The sequence below is a fragment of the Strongylocentrotus purpuratus genome, unplaced genomic scaffold (genome assembly GCF_000002235.5).
Source record: "Strongylocentrotus purpuratus isolate Spur 01 unplaced genomic scaffold, Spur_5.0 spur5_scaffold_2, whole genome shotgun sequence".
Classification (NCBI taxonomy): Eukaryota; Metazoa; Echinodermata; class Echinoidea; order Camarodonta; family Strongylocentrotidae; genus Strongylocentrotus; species Strongylocentrotus purpuratus.
Window position 1 is genome coordinate 43299 of NW_022145605.1, and position 21203 is coordinate 64501.

The 21203-nt window shown below is 39.1% G+C and overlaps 1 protein-coding gene across 1 annotated transcript; it reads left to right on the top strand.

Moving 5' to 3' along the window:
* Positions 1-1263: 1263 nt before the first annotated feature.
* On the top strand, positions 1264-20621 carry LOC115926895 (probable E3 ubiquitin-protein ligase HERC4). The gene is made up of 14 exons (XM_030992502.1): positions 1264-1354; positions 2329-2506; positions 9772-9853; positions 10895-11099; positions 11433-11584; positions 12426-12560; positions 13546-13635; positions 14457-14630; positions 15925-16029; positions 16924-17045; positions 17746-17928; positions 18443-18617; positions 18947-19055; positions 20108-20621. The coding sequence occupies exons 2-14, from the start codon at positions 2355-2357 to the stop codon at positions 20353-20355; spliced, it is 1932 nt and encodes a 643-aa protein (XP_030848362.1). The 5' UTR covers positions 1264-1354; positions 2329-2354; the 3' UTR covers positions 20356-20621.
* Positions 20622-21203: the final 582 nt, after the last annotated feature.

The window sequence follows — 21203 nt, forward strand, 5'->3', positions numbered from 1 at the left end:
AGACGAGCTGAGAACGGTACAACGAATCGTCTTCTTTCTATATTAATTAAATCAAACACCTAACCTTTTCGCTCTTCGCGCGGAAAGGGGGAAACTGAATTCAGACAAGGATTAAGAGTCGAAAACGGTACAACAAATCGTCTGCTTTTCTCATAATTTAATGAAACGTCAAAGCTGGTTTTATTTGTTAGGTTAAGGATAATGGTTATTGTTAAAGTTAACTCCGGAGTTAAAGATAAACTTTAGTACTGGTAATGCGATTGCATTGTGAAAGAAAAGGTGTGGAAAGGATCAGAAACAGTTGATCATGTAGCATGAAAGTATTGGTGTGCACTGCAAGGTTCTGGAGTCATCATAATCATAATAAATTTGACCGAGTCTTGGTAAAGTAACAAGCACTCACATAGAAAGCTATATATGGGACAACACACATGGTGTCGGGGCTAGTACTACTGTAGTAGGCCATAAATATAGCAGAGCAGAGCAGCCAGAGCTAGCAGACGACAGGTGCCGCCCTCACCACTAGAGGGCGGCATTGCACTTCGGAGGCCAGCTGAGCTGAGCTACTAGCTGCACACTCGGATCCTCTCGCGCGACACATATATATATGGGTGCGGCGGGAAGATTCTACCTCTTCAGCACAGACAAGTAACCAGTATCAAGCACCTATTCCGGACCTGGAGGACGTATTTCCTCAAGGCCAATTAGGTGAGTGAGCTATGGTTACTTTTACCAAGTAGGCGCACAGCCTACTTCACTACCTTGATTTCCTTGTCTTTCTATGCTCATTACTCAGCCAGTATACATTTTCTTCCAAAATTGTTTGGCACATGTCATTTATTTGTAATCTTTAACATTCAGTGTGAGTTTCGTTTGATTCTGTGAGAATTATTATTTTTTTTACCAGTACTGGAGTTTATCTTTAACTATTGTTGGACCTTGATTGAAGCCGGAAATTTGGTTGTGTAGTGACTTTCCTCGGAGGAAATGCCGCCACTCAATCACACAGTAACCGAGCTAGAACTAAGAAAACACATCAATATACATACACCCTACACACAGTCAAATACATTGTCTTGCGAGGTCAGTCTAGATTGCACATGCCGTTTTCGCAATGCAAACCTTTCTGTAAATAAATGACCGAAGAGATTACGCAACAACTATTATTAGCGAGACGGGGATTCCCCGCATTGCATGTACGGTATGTGGGAATGAACGTACCATACGGCGCTGTGCTTAGTGTTATGAATTATGGTACGAGCGCAATTCAGCCCCGTCTATTTGTACACTTTTGCTGTCGTTCATTATTATAACATTCACATGAAGTACACTGACTGAGAAGGATCATATCACGGTACGTACAATAATTACGTTCATACTCATTTGAAAGCTAGGATTTAAGGTACTCATTTGACACCATTTTAATATATTTGTTTAGTGTTATCAATATATTTTCAGATTGTCAACCTCTAGTCTTATTCCCTCCCCCTGTTGTCTTGTGCCCGTTGTGTGCTGTGCCTATTGGCGATGTGTTGTAGTCTTCTATTATTTCTCATATTTTCTCTTTTCTCCCGTCTTGTCTAGTCTCGTCTCTCGTTTTGTTGTTGTTGTGTGTGTACACTTCTTGTTTTTTATACCCACTTTTCCCTATTGTATTCTTAGGTAGTCACAAATATCTACTCATCTTGTTTATCTGGCTCAGAGGGGACCCCAAAACTTACAAACTCTGCTTTTACCAGGGTCTCCTCGTCTTTCTTTTAGTTAACTTTGTTTTTATCATTGCCATAATTTGTTATTTTGCATTGTAAATGTATAATGATCTAATGTTATGTTCTATGTGTCATTTGAAAGAAAGACGAATACATATCTTATCTTATCTTACCTAATATCAGTGATTGATTTATTGTTCAAATATTCTGTATGAAAAATGAATAAGGAATAAATATGTTCTCATTTTGGTCTATCTTTGACTATGTACAGTCTGCAGGAATTCACTCCATCTCCATTGTAGAGACTGATATATGGTTATTAGAAAGGTGCAGGTGGAGGGGGGGGGGGGGGGGTTGAATGTTTCAAAACGATGAAATTCCACAACTGCTGGGTAACCTAGCTTGTGTAGACTTTGTAGAGACCGACTTTGTAGTGGGGGTAGCTCCTTCCCTGATATATCCGCGTATGCATTAATGAAGACTAGATGAAATATTCTGTATTTTAATTTGGATTAAACAATTAAATTGGATACCACGAAAAACCTCATTTTCGTTGAAAAGATGGACAATTAAATATATTTTGCTTTCAATTTCAATTTCAATTCTAAAACATCTTCAGCTGGATATATTCAGGAACCAATAACCATGGCAACCAATTCCAAGATAGTACTGGAGAGCATCTTCAGATTAGATCCTGGAGCTGATCTAACTCAGAAGCAACAAACCGACCTGTCTACAATGATGTCACCAAAATGTCTGGTAGAAGCATTTCGAGATACTGATTTCATTGGGCTCGGGTAAGGATACTTACTATACACTCTTAGAAAAAAGGGTGCAAAATAAGAGTTTGCACCCTTTACATAAAAATGAACCCTATTGAAGGAAAAGGGGTTAAAAAAAGGGTGCAATATAAGATTTTGCACCCTTCCCACAAAAATGAACCCTATCGACCAAAAAAGGGTGCAAAATAAAAGTTTGCATATTGCATGCATATTCATGATTACTTCTGGTTCTGGCTCTGGTTCTGGATTTTACTCCGACAAAGCGGGATCCCGCATCACGTCAGAGGGCTGACCTGGGGGTTGACCTGGTGGAATTATTTCCGATTAGTGTTTGTGAAAAAATCGCAGAGCCTTTTCTTAAAAATATCTATGTTTGGGGCGTCTAGGATGTAATGAGGCAGGTCGTTCCAATATTTACCAGTCCATGGGAAGAAGCTATTTGTGTAAATTGTTGAGTTGGTTCTAGGTCTCTGAAAGGATGATGGGTGTGTGCGTCTTATGCTAGGAGTCCACTGGGCCGGCGCCAGTTGGTGCCAGTTCGCGCCAAAGATTATGTGATTGGCGCGTAGTGGCTCGCTGTGGCGCCGAATTAATGTCCGCTCGGCATGTGTCGCCAAGTGGAATAAACTGGGTGCCATATGGCGTGCGCCAAATGCCACCCGGCTTGCTCCAAAATGTTGCGCCAGTTCGCGCCAGTTCGCGCCATTACACGGCCATTTGATTCCAAAATTCACCCTGTTGGCGCCATTCGCGCCAATAGACGGCTACTTTGCGCCACTTGGTGATTAGTTTGTGCCAAAGGTCGCCAAATTGGTTTGAACTTGCCGCCGCTTGGCGCTACTTGCCGACTAAATAAATACCGGCCATTGGCTACCTGGTTCAGACCCTCCTCAGCTGCTGTATGAACAACATCTCTACTAAATATTTACAATTTTGATATGTCTGAGGCTTTTGATAATGTTGGAGTGATGATGCTGCTCCATCAGAAGATGATGAGAGATGCTGAGGTGGCCACTGCCTATCAACTTATGCTGGCCAATCCTGAAGGAGAAGAGCCTCCTAAGAAGAAAAGGAAGCACAACTGCCGCCATCACTGTGAGAAAGTCCTGTTGTTGTTAATTTAAATTTGTTTTGGCATTGCAGTCAGAAATGACTATTTATGCCAGCTAGAAATAGCGGTATTTATTTGAATATATTCATATATATATATATATATATATAATATTTTTTTTTAATTATTATTATTATTAATTTTTTTTTGTGCTCATTTTTTGTTGTTGTTATATATTTGGAATTCGAAATTAAATGATGTGGCACACTCTTTCATAAGAGCCGTGACTCAATACAATTATGTAGCTCTTTTGGATAAGAGAAAACAAAATGGGGAACAAGTAGACGTAAAACGGTGGCACATATACATAAACATCAAAACAATAGGTGTACATTAGGAGGTGCATTTGTTAAATTCTTATACTGTTAATAAAATGATTAACATCAAATAACGTTGAGTTAGTCTTTGCCGACTATTCAAAAAAGATCAATGCCGTGATATAGAAAATTTACTAGGTAAGAGATTAACCATGGGTTAAATAGTGCAGTAACTATGAAAGGGTTTCCAGCTCTCGTGAGATGTTCCCCCTTTTCTAAAATAAACCCACATTTTAACCGGTATTATCGAATTTGATGATCTTGGTATTATACAGGTATAGAGTTGATATAAGTTATATAATTATACCCAAAGCATAACAAAAAGAAAAAGATATATATAGTACCCATGTACAGAATATCAGTTCTCAAAAGCTTATCCTCGTCATTATCTTGATATGAACCAGTAGTATCTATTTCGATGATATTACTATAATATCGATATAGAAACATAAATATGTAGGCAATGTACCCAAAACCCAAAACAGAGAAGTACCTTCGAAAAGAATGCCCGCTCTCATAAGCTATAATTAGTTATTATCTAATATGACCAGTGTTGAAGGCAGTGATTACGATTACTGTGATTCTATTACAGTATTATATTGTTTATCGAAATATGATTTTTTTTTTAAAGGGAAGAGGTCACCCCAAGGCAAAACAAAAAGGAGGTCCCTTAGAAAGAGTGTCAGCTCTCAAAAGTTGTTCCTTCTATTTAATTTAATTTCACCCTGTTGTAGAAACTTTATATTGAATTATGATAATATTAATATTGTATTGATATAGAACTACTAATAAAACTAATATTGTATTGATATAGAAATATAATAGGTAACATTTCCACCAAAAGCTTAGGAGAAAGTCCTGCGATGCCGCCCTGCTTTTATAGGTGGCAAGTGGCGCCGAAAAGCGGGCAATCAGGTGGCATTTGGCGCGAAGTAGTCACCAATCGGGTGCCGTTTGGCTCGCGTAGTGGCGCAAATAAGGTGCCCCTTGGCGCCAAGTGGCGCCATGTGGCGCGAAATCTCGTTGGCGCAACTTGGCGCGCGCCATTACATTCCAGTGGATTCCAATAGGCGGATTGTTTGCGCCAAAGGGCGATATGTTCGCGCCATTTGGTGCCACTTGGCGGACACTTGGCGCTGATTGCTCGATGCAAGTGGCGCGACGAAAATTTCAAACATTTTGAAATTTTCTTGCCGCCAAATTCAAATTTGGTGCCGTTACGGGCCACCACGAGCCAGTTGGGAGGCAGTTTGAGCCACTACACGCCACTAGGCACCTTATTGGCGACACTAGGCGCCACAGCAAATTGCATTGGCGCAAACTGGCGCAAACTGGCGCCGGCCCAGTGGACTCCTAGCATTATGGAATGTAATGGCGCGCGCCAAGTTGCGCCAATGAGATTTCGCGCCACATGGCGCCACTTGGCGCCAAGAGGCACCTTGTTTGCGCCACTACGCGAGCCAAACGGCACCCGATTGGTGACTACTTCGCGCCAAATGCCACCTGATTGCCCGCCATTCGGCGCCACTTGCCGCCTATAACAGCAGGGCGGCATCGCAGGACTTTCTCACAGTGATGGCGGCAGTTCTCCAAGCTCTAGGGATGAGGTTGTGCTGGGCATCCTCCTGGTCCAACATGCGGACGTCCAGTGCCTGATTGTGCTTCCTGATGAGGTTGTGCAGCATGACGGCAGCTCCAATGAGCAGGCGGACTGTGTCTGGTTCCTGTCTCATTTGGCCAAGGAAGCACTGGAACCGCAGAGCCAGAATACCAAAGGCATTTTCAACCACACGCCTTGCCCTGGACAGCCTGTAGTTGAAGATCTTCTGCTGTTGGTCCATGTTACGACGGCCATAGGGCTTCATCATGTACGTCCTCATGGCGAAGGCATCGTCTCCCACGAAGAAGTACGGCATAGTGTGCTCTTCATCATCATGGGGAAGAGGAGCTGGATCTGGGATGCCTAAAGTGCCAGCTTCAATGCACTCCTTCAGTTCACTGTTGTTGTAGATCTGGGCATCAGACTGATGGCCAACCCCACCCACATCGATCCACAGGAACTGGTACTTTGAATCTACCAGAGCCATCAGGACAACCGAGAAGAACTGCTTGTAGTTGAAGTAAAGGCTGCCTGATTTGTCGGGCTTCTGGAGACGGATGTGCTTTCCATCATAGGCTCCCAGACAGTGAGGAAGATTCCATCTGGCTTCAAAATGCAACCTCAAGCCAGCCTTCATTGGTTGTGGGGAGGGAGATGACTTCTGCAGCATACTCATCCACTACCGCTCTGGCTACATCAGGGACAAACTTCTGGATGGTTTCCTTGCCCACTCGGAAGTTGTAAGACAGCTCGGCATAGGTGGCCCCAGTGGCGAGATGGCGCAGGAAGACGGACAACTTGAGACCAGGGGAATGGCCTTCCTGATGTGGGTGTCCTTCTTCTGCAAGTGGGGTGTAAGCCTGACCAACAGGTCATCAAACATCTCTGGGGACACCCTGGTGTAGTTCTTGAACTTCCTCCTGTCATTCTCACTCAGCTCTTCCATCAAAGTGTGGTACTGTCCACGTTCGGCCCTCAACTGTGGGTGGAGCATGGGTCTAAACCACCAGTTGTGCTTCCTTTTCTTCTTAGGAGGCTCTTCTTCTTCAGGATTGACCAGCATAAGTTGATAGGCAGTGGCCACCTCAGCATCTCTCATCATCTTCTGATGGAGCAGCATCATCACTCCAACATTACCAAAAGCCTCAGACATATCAAAATTATATCAAATATTTAGTAGAGATGTTGTTCATACAGCAGCTGAGGAGGGTCTGAACCAGGTAGCCAATGGCCGGTATTAGTCGGCAAGTAGCGCCAAGCGGCGGCAAGTTCAAACCAATTTGGCGACCTTTGGCACAAACTAATCACCAAGTGGCGCAAAGTAGCCGTCTATTGGCGCGAATGGCGCCAACAGGGTGAATTTTGGAATCAAATGGCCGTGTAATGGCGCAAACTGGCGCGAACTGGCGCAACATTTTGGAGCAAGCCGGGTGGCATTTGGCGCACGCCATATGGCACCCAGTTTATTCCACTTGGCGACACATTCCGAGCGGACATTAATTCGGCGCCACAGCGAGCCACTACGCGCCAATCACATAATCTTTGGCGCGAACTGGCACCAACTGGCGCCGGCCCAGTGGACTCCTAGCATAAGTTGGCGAAATGGTCTGGTTAAGTAGGAGTTCCAGTCAAAGTCTACGAGGTTTGCGTTGATTTTGTACATCATATTGAGTCGGGCAATATTTCGTCTGGTTTCGAGGTCAGTCCACTGGAGAGAGGTTATCATGGCTGTCACGCTGGATTCTCTTAAGTAGTCGATGAGGCACATTCTTGCAGCAGCTCTTTGGACCATGTCAAGCTGATGTTTTTCTTTTTGTGTGCTAGGGTACCATGCAGTCGTGCCGTACTCTAGTTTGGGTTGTACAAGTGATAGATAAAGTCGTGATTTGACGTCAACAGTACATGCTTTGAAGTTGCGTCGGATGACTCCCAGTACCTTCTTAGAGCTCTTTGTGATGTTGTTAATGTGAGAGTTCCATTTTAGATCGCTGCTGAAGGTGATGCCCAAGTAGGGGTGGCTAGAAGTCACCTGTAGAGTGTTGTTAACATAGTTTAAAGGGGGTAATGTTTGGAGATTTCTTTGATGTGAAATGCATGGTAAAGCATTTGTCCGTGTTAAAAGCCATCTGCCAGTCGGAGCCCCATTTGGAGAGGGCGTCGAGATCCTTTTGAAGAGTTTGGGGGTCCATTTCAGAATTTATTTCCCGGTAGATTAATGCATCGTCAGCGAATAAACGTATCTTGGTACCTTTGGAGATACAGTCAGGCACGTTGTTAATGTAGATTAATGTAATTTCCCCGTGTTCACATACAAATACATTTATCATGATTTGTTAAGCAAATTATGACAATGCACATCAATTTTGTGATTTGTATTTTCCTTTGGCAATCATTAACCAATAGATTATTTTGTCTGATCATGTTACACTTACATTCACGTTTTAGCAATAGATATATTGATTATATGATTACTAACCAAGAAACATCATGCATGTTTAATATGTATTCGTGTACGAGCAAATTTTACCAGTATTCCTCGATGGGTGCAGGATTGCACCTTTTAAAGGGTGCAGGATTGAACCCATTAAGGTGCTGCTAGTGTTGCATCGGTTTGCACCCCTTAAGGTGCAGGAATGAACCATAAAGGGTACTATTTCCCCTAAAATGTTCAATCTGGCACCCTTTTAAAGGGTGCAGGATTGCACCTTTAAAAAGGGTGTAGGATTTAACCCCTAAAGGTGCTGCTATTGTTGCATAGGTTTGCACCCCGAAAGGTGCACCATTTTTTCTTAGTGTGTGTAGCCATGTTTACTTTATGTTTTATTACAAAACAGTTAGTTTCTGTCTCATTTCTATAATATCCAACATTGCGCTTTGATTCACACATGATTATGCGACCTGGAATAATTAATTTAGAAAATGTCGTCTTCTATACTGCATCATAATGATAAATCAGCTAATTTTCGAGTGATTTTTTTTTACTTCTATTAAGCATAATAAGGGACATTTTGTTTCCAAATCTTTATACTTGTATGAAAGTGGGATTATTTCTAATGATTATGTACTTTAAATTCTTATTAATGCTTTGTTATTTAACGTTTTGTTTTGTTTATTAAACAAAACAAAACGTTAAATAAATCGATGATCCTATTTTATAACCATTTGTGCATTGTAAACATTGCGCAATTATTCCCTAGACTACTATTTTTTTTTTAAATTTTAAATAAACCACATCGAATTGAATGTATTGATAAACAGTAGCGGATCCAGGATTTTCTTATGGGTGGGAAGAGGGGTTGGTGGGACACGTGACAAAAGGGGGTTTATCACACTCTTTAAATCTACAGAAATAAGAGTGCACTCTTTCAGGATTCATGTTAGGGAAAATTTTATTTTGAAACCATTCTCAAGAGAGTAATGCAAACCACTCATTGGAGTGGATTCCACTTTAATTTGGAATTGATTCAAATCCAAAACGAAGTGATCTCTAATATTCTAAACTCCCGAGTGGATTTCTACTCCTCCGCATTAATAGAGCATTTCAAATGAGTCATTCTGACAAGAAAAAAAAGGAAAAGCATCGGTTTTATACGGGGAGGGGGTTCCCCATGTCCCCCTGGATCCACCATCACCTTTCACATATTAAATGTGAAGGTGTCGTGGTATAGTGGTTCATTCACTTCACTCTCAACATAAGGATTGAGGGTTCGAATCTCAGCCAACCACTTACATCTTTTGACAAGACATTAATCTACATTTGCTACTATTCACCCAGGTGTAAGTGGTCACATGTTAATTGTTGCTATAATAATAATTGCAACGCCTTCAGGAAAAACAGCATTGATGCTGATGAAGCCAAGGTTGGTAATATTACTATTATTAATATCAAAGGTTGCCATGGCATACAAAATGTTGTGTATACCGCAGAGAGAATTCATATTTAGATGATATAAAAGTAGTCTTTCATTTAACATAAAAATGAAACATTTGAAGAATTTAACCTTTGATATATGATTCAATACAAACGACATTGAATAATTGTATTAGTTTACAATTTATACAGTTTAGTTTGAATATTGTTAAATGCATCGGAAATGTTATCTTAATAATTATAATCATACACAGTATACGTTTAGCTTATAGCCCCCGCATGACTGTTGCAAGTCAACAGTATTATACCACATCATTATGTTCTGTAGGTCTTTCTATATTATTCAAAGTATTGTTATCTACATATATATTTAATTTTAAGAGACCAATATACGGCCTTAAAAATGGACTCACTGAAGGAAACCTTTCTCCTGCTCAAAGACAACATTAAACTCTTAGAACAGGTACGTGTCAATATTTTTAGTTTGTAATATTAATGTATGCAGAACTCTTAATTTCGTTTTAGTTTATGATTGCATACTTCATCTTCTGGGAATAACATTAATGTTATGCATAACATGACTGGTTTTATATGGGGTGACTTTCTTGTTTCATTGTGATCGCAGGGCTTTGTTAAAGTCAAGCACATAGCCATTGGTGTTTGACTGAGTTTAGTTAACATTACTAAAATAAAAAGTCTGATCAATTAATTAAATCAGCGGGTCAAATCTCCCATATCAAATCTGCAATTTGGTCATGATCTGTGATGCTATATCACTCTTCAATTCGCTACTTAAAACGGGGGCTTATAGGTATAAGCCTCTTTCACACCGGATCTGCGTAGAGCTGCGTAGTGGGGCGTAGCGAGTACGCAATTACGCAAGTACGAAATTAGGCGGCGTATTCATTAAAAATAAATGTTGCTTCGGTGTAGCCCTTGCGTAAGTTATGCGTATGCTGGCTTACGATGACGTATGGTTACGTGCCCTATGCATAGGCACCGCCTACCTACGGCATATGCAATTGGCGTACCTACGCATACGATTGCATATAACAGGTGTAGGGTTGCGTACTTTTACAAATATCATTTTCGAGTCACGGGTAAAATTAAAGCTCCTCGGTGATGACGCTCGGTTACGTCTAATGGCGGAGTACATTTTTGAGATAATCTTGGGCAATAGTTTTAACCATGCACCTCAAAACATTCAATATTTGCATTCTATACTGTACTGATTGAATCAAGCATTCCTAATAAACAGGAGGCTCGTTTCCTACTCCATTGCCCCTGAGCCATCTATGCAAAGAGTTTGACCAACTTAAATCAGTTGGTCACAACCTTGGCGTGTATTCTTTTGTTTGTGCTTGACCAACAAAGCATTATTCGCTTTATTGTGCCCAACTCGAATTAGGTTGGTCAAACTTTGAACCTACATCTCTGTGCATGATTGTCCCTTCTTTCCAAACTCTTTATCTCATTATATTCGTTTGGCTCATGTTTGATGCAGGTAGCAGAAGTAATCTTCCGGCACATGCGTTCAGAATTACGCAAGGATGCAATCGAACCCGATCTTCTCCGAGTAGTTCCGATCCTACTCGAGTGTCCAGCCTTCGACAGACCGGATAAAGAGTGGGGTGATCGAATCATCAGAGAAATGGCCGAAATCTTGACACGGATGCATAAAGCTACGAAGAGGAACTTCGAAGTGCTTGGTAAAAACAAAATCAAAAGTGGCTTGAAGCATAATGTACATTGATATATCTCACGCCAGGGCATTGGATCTACTGTCGTTTACACATCTCAATTTTATTACATGACATTATTACGGTTAATTACAAATATGTGCTCGTAGCGGTCTACTACTTGCAATTTCCTGAGAATCATTACTTAACGATAAAAATACATTTCTTAGTCTTGAACTTAAAGAAAACTCATAACAAATTGACTACAACTGGGTGATTTTAGACCGATATGAAGCATAGAATGGGTCTTGATAACTTAAACCATCGGACCATGATATAAACTTCTTTATTTTCGATTGACAGTTTGTTGGTGGAGTAAGGACTCGGATCTTTTAGCCAGAGTGGTTAAGGTCTACGTACAGGCATTCAGGAATGACCTGAAGGATTATCTGGACAACACTGCGTCGAAACCATGTGATAACCTATACTTAGATGTATTGGTACTCTTGAGACAGGTTCGTATGTTTGGGGAACGGAAATGATTTACTGTTATTGGTCGTTCTGACTTTTCATGTGACATATTATAGCAGTTTGAATATGCATAGCTGTGAGATACATAGTGATGTAGACCTATATCAACAAAATGTAACAAAGTAGCGGGTGATTATCTGAGGCATACTGTTGAGGATATGTTGAACATTTTACCTTTAAACTCTTCCGGTCAGCAACCTTTACTATTAACCCCCTGAGGTTTATTATTGCACATCCAGTGCGAAATGTAGTACTCATTGATACTGTTTCAGTATTTCGTTTCTATTTGTAAAATTAAAGGGCAATGCAACCCTTATTATAAGTTTATTTGTATGAAAGAAGACAAATAAGATAGAATGGCGAAAATTTGATATTGGACCTGTCTTTCTCCCTAGTGTCTTCTCCCTTAGGACACTACTCAAAATATATAATTGATAGCATATTGATATAAATCCTATAAAGAGGATAGACTCTCCTAAATCATATATTATTGAACAAGTGAAATTTTCGTCTTTTTGTGTGTTTGAACAACAAGGAATGTTGTATGCCACTACATCACAGAGACATTACCGATTTAGCCAATTTGAGGAGCCCATGTCTGTAGTGATCACAACTTTCAAAAATTCACAACATTCTCAATTTTGTCCGGTTTCATTCAAACTTTCACCAGACTACTTCTCTGATTTGTCTGCTTTCCTCGAGAGTAGTTTGATATCAAGGTAGGATTTACCTTTTAAATACGTCTCTGTGGACCTGCTCAATGCAAACTTGTCTCACTATGATGCAATGAGATTGAAATAAGTTAATGGATTATTTCACATACAGATCAATACATCGCATGGGTACACGATTCCCGTGAATCAGTTTTACATCCTTCAACCAGGAAATGAAGAATTAAACAGGAAGATCAAGAGGCTTATTCTTCAGCTTCATCATCAGCATTTGCAACTCCCTCACCTGGTATTTATTCAGTCTTGTTATGCTTCACATTTTCAGGAAAACATTACACAACACTACAAAAGACAATCATAAAATTATAGGCCAATTCATCGTAAAGTTGTTGTTGACAATATATATTGTGCTAATCATCATCAGCATTTCCATCACCACCACCATCATCATCATAACTAACCATTATTCATCAATCATCTTCACCATCGTTATTAACCATCACCCCCTGACATGCCTGATAATGGGGACAACCTTCACCATGATCATTTTGCATATTCGGCTGTTGAGACCGCGAGGGATGCTGTATTTCTCACAACTTGCCTTATACACTTCAATGACGATATTACAATAAAAAAATACTATTTTTCATTGGCGCTATCATATCGGTGGTTTTATCCATGGCTTTTGTTAATAGCTTGCTATATCTACAAACTGTAAAGTTAATGTTAAGACATAAATTTGATAACTGTCTGTAAATTTTAATGGGATGTTCCCCTTCACACCCCTCCTAAAAAGGTACTGATTATGAAAAGAAGAAAACAATATCAGATGAATAAGGTATTGTGTACAGGAGGGAGGCACTTGAAGGCAATAAAATATTCTAACTACTCAATATCTCTTGATTAAAAAAAAGGATAAATGTCAACTCTTTTATTTTGAAATAAATGATAAACACATGTGTCAATAATGTGGTTACTACTTGATATAAATATATATTCTCGATAATGAATTAGATCTGTATCACGATCTAGTGGAAAATGTAACATTTCATTCTAGATTCTTATATAGAAACGTATTATTATAGATTTATGATGAATTCTAATCAAAAACAGTCCGTGGAATTTCGGCCATCTCACAGCCGGGGGGGGGGGGGGGGGGGGTGTATCATCTGATCTCGCCTGTGGATTTGAGATTATATTGAATCCCGTCATTGACTTTTTTCTCTTCCCTGTCCGCTTATGCAATCTAAATTGTTTTATGTTCGTTTAATCAGCGTCTCCTTTCATTAGCCAACGTGCCATGGGTACTGGACGTACCTCTGAAGTGGGAAATGCTGTGTATGGAGTTCGACTCTGCATGTCAGGTATGTTTAAAGCTCTATTCATTGACAAGTCATGGTGAAGTCGTAAAAGCAGTTGAATGAATTCAAATTAATTTCATACAATGGTCACTTTCTATATCATTCTTATTCTCATAACCATGAAAAGGCGAGTAAAAGAGGGGTTTGCAATTTTGGTTAATGAGTCATGCATATATCATTTTCAAGGTAGTTATTGAGACAATTATTATGATGATTAAAACAATAGTTCCTTGAGAGTTCACTTCTTCCCTATTATGACCGGTTTCAATTTTATTTCTTGATCTGAAGGGGAAAAAATGAAACCGGTCATAGTGAAGAAGTGAACTCTCAAGGATTTTTATAAAAAAATTCACTTGTAGTAGGTGATGAATGTTTGTTCAATCAAAACAAAACCAGAATGTAGCTAGAGCTTTATCTTTTAGAATATTTTTCATTATTTCTTACTTTGGTGATAAATAACCCAAAGTGAACTACAGCACTTAAAATTGTCGTTTTAGTGCATCTCATTTTCAGATAACCTAAATCACATTTCCCCCTATCTCTTTCCTCGATTTCTATTAGTTTCTTTTTTTCTTCTTTTTTTCTTCATTTTGTGTGTGTGTTGTTGAGACGTAAGGCATACCAAATCGCTTATCTTTCGTGCTTGAGTTATTATTCCATTATTATCTACGGTTGTACGGCTGGAAGGCTTATGTTGTTTCAAATACTGTTTTACCCATGATATCCTATAGCTCCGACAGAAGGAGATATTTCTACTAAAATTTGAGGAAGTTTTCGGAAGAGGATCATGCCTTATGTTGGTAATTATCTTAAGATATCTTAAGATAGACTTGGAACCATTTTACCTTCGATTCGAGATTGACGACGACAAAAAGAAGGTTGTTGAATCGGCTATCTCGGAGCTAAAAGGTAAAGATGAAACGTCTCTCATGCTCCCGATGGAAGTCCATTTCAAGGATAACGTGTCTTTGGGTCGAAATGCTGGTGGTCCCATGAAGGTAAATATGAACACCCTTTCACACGGTGACAATTACTTTCGTAAAATCAACCGAAGGCAATTTCAATAGCTTTGTGCGTCACCTATCTAAATGTGTAAACATGATGATGACGTATTACGTAATCTGAACATTATTGATATTGGAAATACAATAGCGTATTGAAATTACCCTCGAGTTGATTTTCGAAACTAGCTGCGATCGCGTAAACATAACTTTAACTTCAAAAGCTTGATGTCAGTTGTTATTCTTTGACGCCGTCTGAACAGTATACAGATATTGACTGGCAGGGGGTTTAATATTATACAGTTATTGACTGGCAGGGGGTGTAATATAACATTATTTGGACTGCTGAAGGGAGTTATATTTCCCAAGTGGTTATATTTGCCCGAAGCGCGCAGCGCTGAGGGAAAATATTGTCACGAGGGAAATCATAACTCTCTTCAGGTCCGAAGAATGTTATATCCCCCCTGACAGTCTATATCTGTGACATATTCAAATTCAAATTCAAATTTTATTGATTTCAATCCAAACAGATAGGATCGTTCTCATTTTTTTTTTGTTAAAGATAAAAACCAGTTCTGGTCAAGTGTTGCATTGTGAAAGAAACGTTGTGGAATCGATCAGAAAAGGTTGATCATCTAGCATATCAGTTTTGGTGTGTACTGCAAGTTCTGGAATCATCAAAATGATAGAGCAATTTTTTTTTTGTGTCCCAAAATTTGAAAATTTGGCCGATCGATATTTTGTTTCGTAGGGGGGGGGGGTAAGGTCAGCTGTTTGGGGTCACCCATTACCACAATTTTTTTTTTTTTTTTTTTTTAAATGTGTATTTTTTTTTAAACAACCAAAGGTGTTTTTCCCCCTCCAGAACACACACATAAAAAAAGCTAAAAAGGGGGGGGGGGGGGGGGGTTCAACCCCAAACGCCCTCCCCCCCCCCTGCGTACGCGCCCGACACTGATATATATGTTTCTGATTACCAACCCCTCCTCACGAGATGACCCCGACAACTCGACCCTATTCCAAATCCAAACTCGTGGAAGACGGTGGGCATGGAAGACAGTAAATAATGCTTATTACAATACTAAATTACATCGAGATTAATAATAATGGTAAAATCAATCAATGATCTACTAATTTAGACATTTTAAAATTTTAAAATAAAACAAAAAACCATTAGTAATTAATAGCTGTTTCCGATCTTTGATTCTTTTTGTGCATTTGGGGTTTTGTTTTACTTTGTTTTGTTTTGTTTTGTTTGAAACGTGTATTTTCCTTTACATTTCTCGTAAAGGAATTCTTTTCCCGACTGTTCGGAGAGCTGTTCAATGTAAAGAAGCATTCCATCTTCAAGAAACTCAACGATTCTCCTTCGTGTACGACATTGTGGTTTAACAAGGTCATTATCGAAACCAAATTTCCATCTCGGAAGTTCAGTACAGTACCCATTATTACTTATCTCAATATATTGTTAATGTAAGTTGATTATAGCTATTGCTGGTGACAACGGGTGGTTGGCAGCCGGGGAACACAATAGTATTTGCCCCCCCCCCCCCTCCTCCTCCCTCTAAATCTCTCTCTTTAAAGTACGTTTTCTGTATAGAAACTTCCACATGTAAATTAAATGTTTTGCTTGATTTAATCTTCAATGCCAATGCACTAATACTGTAATAGTGCCTTCTTTACCCCCCCCCCCAATATAAAAGCCTTCCTTGCTCACCCCAGAGTTACTTTCGAAAATCTATCGACATTGTCGTCTGTTCATGAATTTATTGGTTTTTAATCTGATTACTCGACCATGAGTAATTAAGACCTGTGGCCCAGTTTCCAGTGAGTGGGTTCGATACTCAGGCAGGCAAGCTCCCGGCCCCTCCACTCAGTGTTATTTAGGGTACGCATGTTCCCTCCTTTTGAAAACACCCCCTAAGTCCGTTGTGTAAAGTCGTTTTTGTGTACTACGAGCCGAACTTTGGTGCGTGAAAAGTACCCCTTTACCGGACATTTTGGTAACACACATGGTATCTCTCCGTTCACGGAGTGGGGGGGGGGGGGGGGGTGAGGGCAAGCTAGTGTCCAAACGGGATCAAAATCTTGACTTTATAACCAAAAAGTTACAAACTATTTATTACCATGAGTACTAACCAATATTTTGCGTCCCCCCTCCATATACATAATGTTTGTTGGCCAAGAAAAAATATGCCTTGTCAATTGGGAAATAGTGTGCACCATCATTCGGATCAAAACACCATGCAATAAAAGTTTGTATTCTTCTATATTTAAAATTTTAACATAGGATTCTAAGGACCTGGACAAATTACGATCAGTCGGGACGCTGTTCGCTCTGATGTTCTACAATAAGGTCATCGTCACAATGCCGTTTCCATTTCTTTTCTACAAGAAACTGCTTGGAACTAGGTACACACCCAATCAACAATTTTTAATTTAATCGCAGAAAGACAAGGAAGTTATGTGTCTCTAATATTTGGGGGCCAGGGGGTACAAAGTTCTTCATTCCTTTGCAATTTTTGTTCCCATTTCGTACTATTTTCATTTGTATTCTCGAACTAGAGAGCTCATTGATAATTTTTTCCATTATTTTAAAAACATTTCAAAATGATTGTAAGTTCTTGCGAACTAAGACGAGATCGAGCTTTCCCGACTTGTTTCTCCGATTACCTTACGAGTTGTATACCGAGTTTGTTGGACAGATAGCTCGATGTCAAACTCCACAAGCTCTTGGATAGAACATACCAAAGAATGATTACATGCATAATATTATAAATAAATGGATCTGGAATACATTGAATGTAAGAGCTAGCTAATGATTAGAGAAAGGGGGAGAGAGAAGAGAGGTGGAAGAGAAAGAGAGAAAGAGAGAGAGAGATAGAGAAAGAGAGAAGAGAAGAAAAAAAGAGAGAGAGAGAGATAGAGAAAGAGAGAGATAGAGAGACAGACAGAGACAGAGACAGAGATAAACAGAGAGAGAGAGAAAGAAAGATGAGGATGCATTGCTGATTACATACAGTTTATTCTAAATTATTCTTTAGTTATTAACTGTAGCTTGTCACGCCAGGTGACCAGAGAAATAATACGACTCTATTTTAACAATATTCAGCCCATCCAGTTTGGAAGATCTGAAACTACTAGATCCCGGGATGGCGAAGGGCATGGAAACATTGATAGAGGCGAGTGACTTTGAGCTTTCCGACTACAGATTTACAGTCGATGGACCGGTGAACGAACCGGAGATCGAACTCAAACCAGGAGGCAAAGACGAGGTCGTGACCACGTCAAATGTGTAAGTGCAGTACGACCTAGTCAGAAAGATTTATACCGTTGTGTGTTTTAAAACTTCTACATTGGACATGTCGATGTGGTCGTGGAAGTATATGAATTATGGTTCACTTTGTCTTGGAATGTAATTAAAAAAACGTCCCTGAATTGTTTATTACAAATTATCTACATTAAATTCCTTTCTGAATACTAGTTCTAGAATTATTAGATAATAGATTTCATACTAACGCCAAACATCATTTCAAAACAAATGTCACATATCATTTGGAGTTTATAGCTTTAATTTTGACAGTTAAAAAGTGCCTTTCTTGTATAAATTTGGCACTCGATTTCGAGACTTCCACCCCCTATATTGATTATGGTATCCTGAGAAGTAATTTTGACCAATAAAAGAGATGCTTATAAATAAAGACTGTATTATCTTAACTCCCATTTCCAACCAAAACCTGAAAATGAAGTGAATCCTGAAGTCTTATTGGCTTTCAATGGAAATATTTCTTTTATTTTTCGAATTCCAGTGGAGAGTACATTGAGCTTTACGCCAGGCACTACACAGCGTCCTCCCAGTTCAATGTATTCAGTGAGAGTTTTCGGAGTATGTTCGGTCGTTTAAGTCTGCACAAACGTTTCGCACCGCAAGAGCTGATGTCATTATTTCAAGGAGGGGAATATGATTGGAAGGCCTTTCAAGAAGTGAGCTCCTCTTCTTTAATTTGTTTATAAAAATCTTCTCTCATCAACGCACTTTAAAATCCACAAATGTAGAAAATTAATCTACTTCAAAGCAAAATATCTTGATTTTTGTTTACATAATGCAAAGTTAGTAGGTGCTTTAAGATTTAATAGAAGACAATTTATTTCAAGAAGATAAAACAAAGATAATACACGCTGTATACTTAAAGTTTGTTTCTTGAGAAATAAATTTGAAATTGAGTTTATTTTTTTGTGGCACAAATCAATTATCTTTTCTTTGTTGTTGCTGTTGTTCATTTTCATGTTTTAATTTGCTCTTCTCTGCACAGAGCTTTGGTTATGATGAGAAAGGCTACACAGCAAACCATCGCGTGGTCAAGATGTTTTGGTCAGTGTTCCATGGTGATCTCACTGAGGATGACAAAAGAGACTTTCTGAGTAAGTCAAATCTTCACTGGTGATCGTTGACCGACAAAGGTCTAACTGTATGTAAATAGACGTACCTACATGTATAGCACAGTGCTGTATGAAAAATAGATAGTATAAAGACGATCAGTCACTTCGTCGTGTTTGAACGTATGACATTGATAATACCTTTTAAAACGTCCTGTGACAAGACAAATATTGTGCTGCTTTGGCATCTTTTTTGTCATTTTGACATGCATGGTGTTACTTTCAAGACATTGATAGTGTCACTGTGACAAGATGATAATAACCTAGTCATGTCTTTCACTCTGCATGTTTCAGGGCACATTGCTTTCATGATCCACCAACTACCTTTGATTATGTCGGAAGGCACTCTTTTTTTCCAAAAGTAATAAAAGGTTTGAAATTCAGAAGAAAAAAAAAATCCCATACCAGGTGTGGTCATAATTCCGAAAATGAAATAGAGTTCATTCTCCGAAAGTTCATAATTCTTAACAAATTATATAGGGTTCTATGTCATTTTCGGAATTAGAAACGTTCAAATTCATGGAAATTATGAGCCCTATTTCATTTTCCGAAATACGAACCTTCCGAATTGTTAACCTTCAGAGTAAGAGACTTTTTGATTTATGAGCCTTAAAGGTAAAGACCAGTATTGGAAACGCCCCAATTTCAAAAAATGAAATGGAAGCTCTCATTACCAATCATGTGAAAGAATATGTTTTGACTAATACATGATGATAAAAAATTTGCCGGGAAAACGCCTACTAATTCATATATTTGGTAAATTTGTTTCTCTCATGGTCTGTGAGAGATATAGGGTAGTCCCATATACATCTTTCTGTGTATAGTGCTTGTAACTTTACGAAGAATGGGCCAAATTTCTTATCATTTTGATGATTCCAGAACCTTGCAGATGCTAGATGCTAGATGATCAACCTTTTCTGATCGATTCCACCACGTTTCTTTTACAATGCAATCGCATGACCAGAACTCGTCTTTACCTTTAATAAGAAAAATGGACAATGACCGATTATTCATCTTCTAATGCAAATTGTTTTCAGGAGTCATGACAGGTGCTGACCATGTCCCCATTGGTGGAATCCAGGAGGTTAGACCTAGGATGTGGCCAATGGGAGGAGACAAAGATTGTAAGGGGAAACCCCCGAAGGACATGTGCCCTGAAGTGAATACATGTCATGGTTTTGTCGTGCTCCATCTCCCGAAGTACAGGAAAAGAGAGCATCTAAAAGAACGACTCATGAAGCTAATAGAGATGAAAGGGCATGGATTTCATAAAATACCAGACTGAACCTTTGACTGTCGTAAAGACTTTAACAGTCTCGTATTCGGACATTGACTTATTATAAATCAATATATAATATCTTAGTTAAAGAAAAAAATTCAAAACTGGTTAATGAATTGTCCTGTTGGGTCAATGAATAAAGAAAAAGTTAAGAAATTGTATGGAATCCTATCTGTCATACGCGGTGGCACTAAATTCGGTCACAGCGACAAATCGACCTATTTTGGGCCACTGGGAATAATGTAATTGAAAACTTTGTTTTGTTTGGTATTTGTCTCGTTTGTGTGACTGAGCTGAGACAACATACGACATAAACAAAGAATGGAATATATTGAAATGCCTGTCATTTTCTGCATCATACATAAATAACATGATCCATCGTTTTAATTGAATTGAATTGAATTGTACAACATTAGACTTTCTATTATTTAGAAGATTCAGTCGGTTTTTGTTTTCAAAGTGGCCTATATCGTGTAGTTTTATGCATTTTGAATCATAGCATTCAAATGACTATCCATTCAAGTTGTCTGAGATGGAGGATATGGTAGTTATTAAGATTAAGTTTTGTTGTTAGTTTCCTCAATCATTGCTGAGTGCGCTTCGCTATCACAATATAAACATGTAAGGAAGGCAACAAAAAAGGCGACTATGAGGATGATGAGGATAAGAAAAAGATAAAGACAAAGTTAGACACGTTCTGGTTGCCTTTACAAGATGCTCATCCATTTTATATTTCTAGCACTTTGGCACAGCAGAGCACACTGGCATAATACATGTATTGAATACAACCAGCTAGTTCATGACATTGAGGTAAGCAACAAGCAGATGTTAACCAGAAAACAAACAGACTATAT

Excerpts from the sequence above, each read along its gene's own strand:
- LOC115926895 (XM_030992502.1), top strand. The coding sequence starts at position 2,355 with ATGGCAACCAATTCCAAGATAGTACTGGAGAGCATCTTCAGATTAGAT. Across the intron at positions 2,507-9,771 it reads ACTGATTTCATTGGGCTCGG|AGACCAATATACGGCCTTAA; the intron begins GTAAGGATACTT and ends TTTAATTTTAAG. Across the intron at positions 17,929-18,442 it reads GTCGTGACCACGTCAAATGT|TGGAGAGTACATTGAGCTTT; the intron begins GTAAGTGCAGTA and ends TTCGAATTCCAG.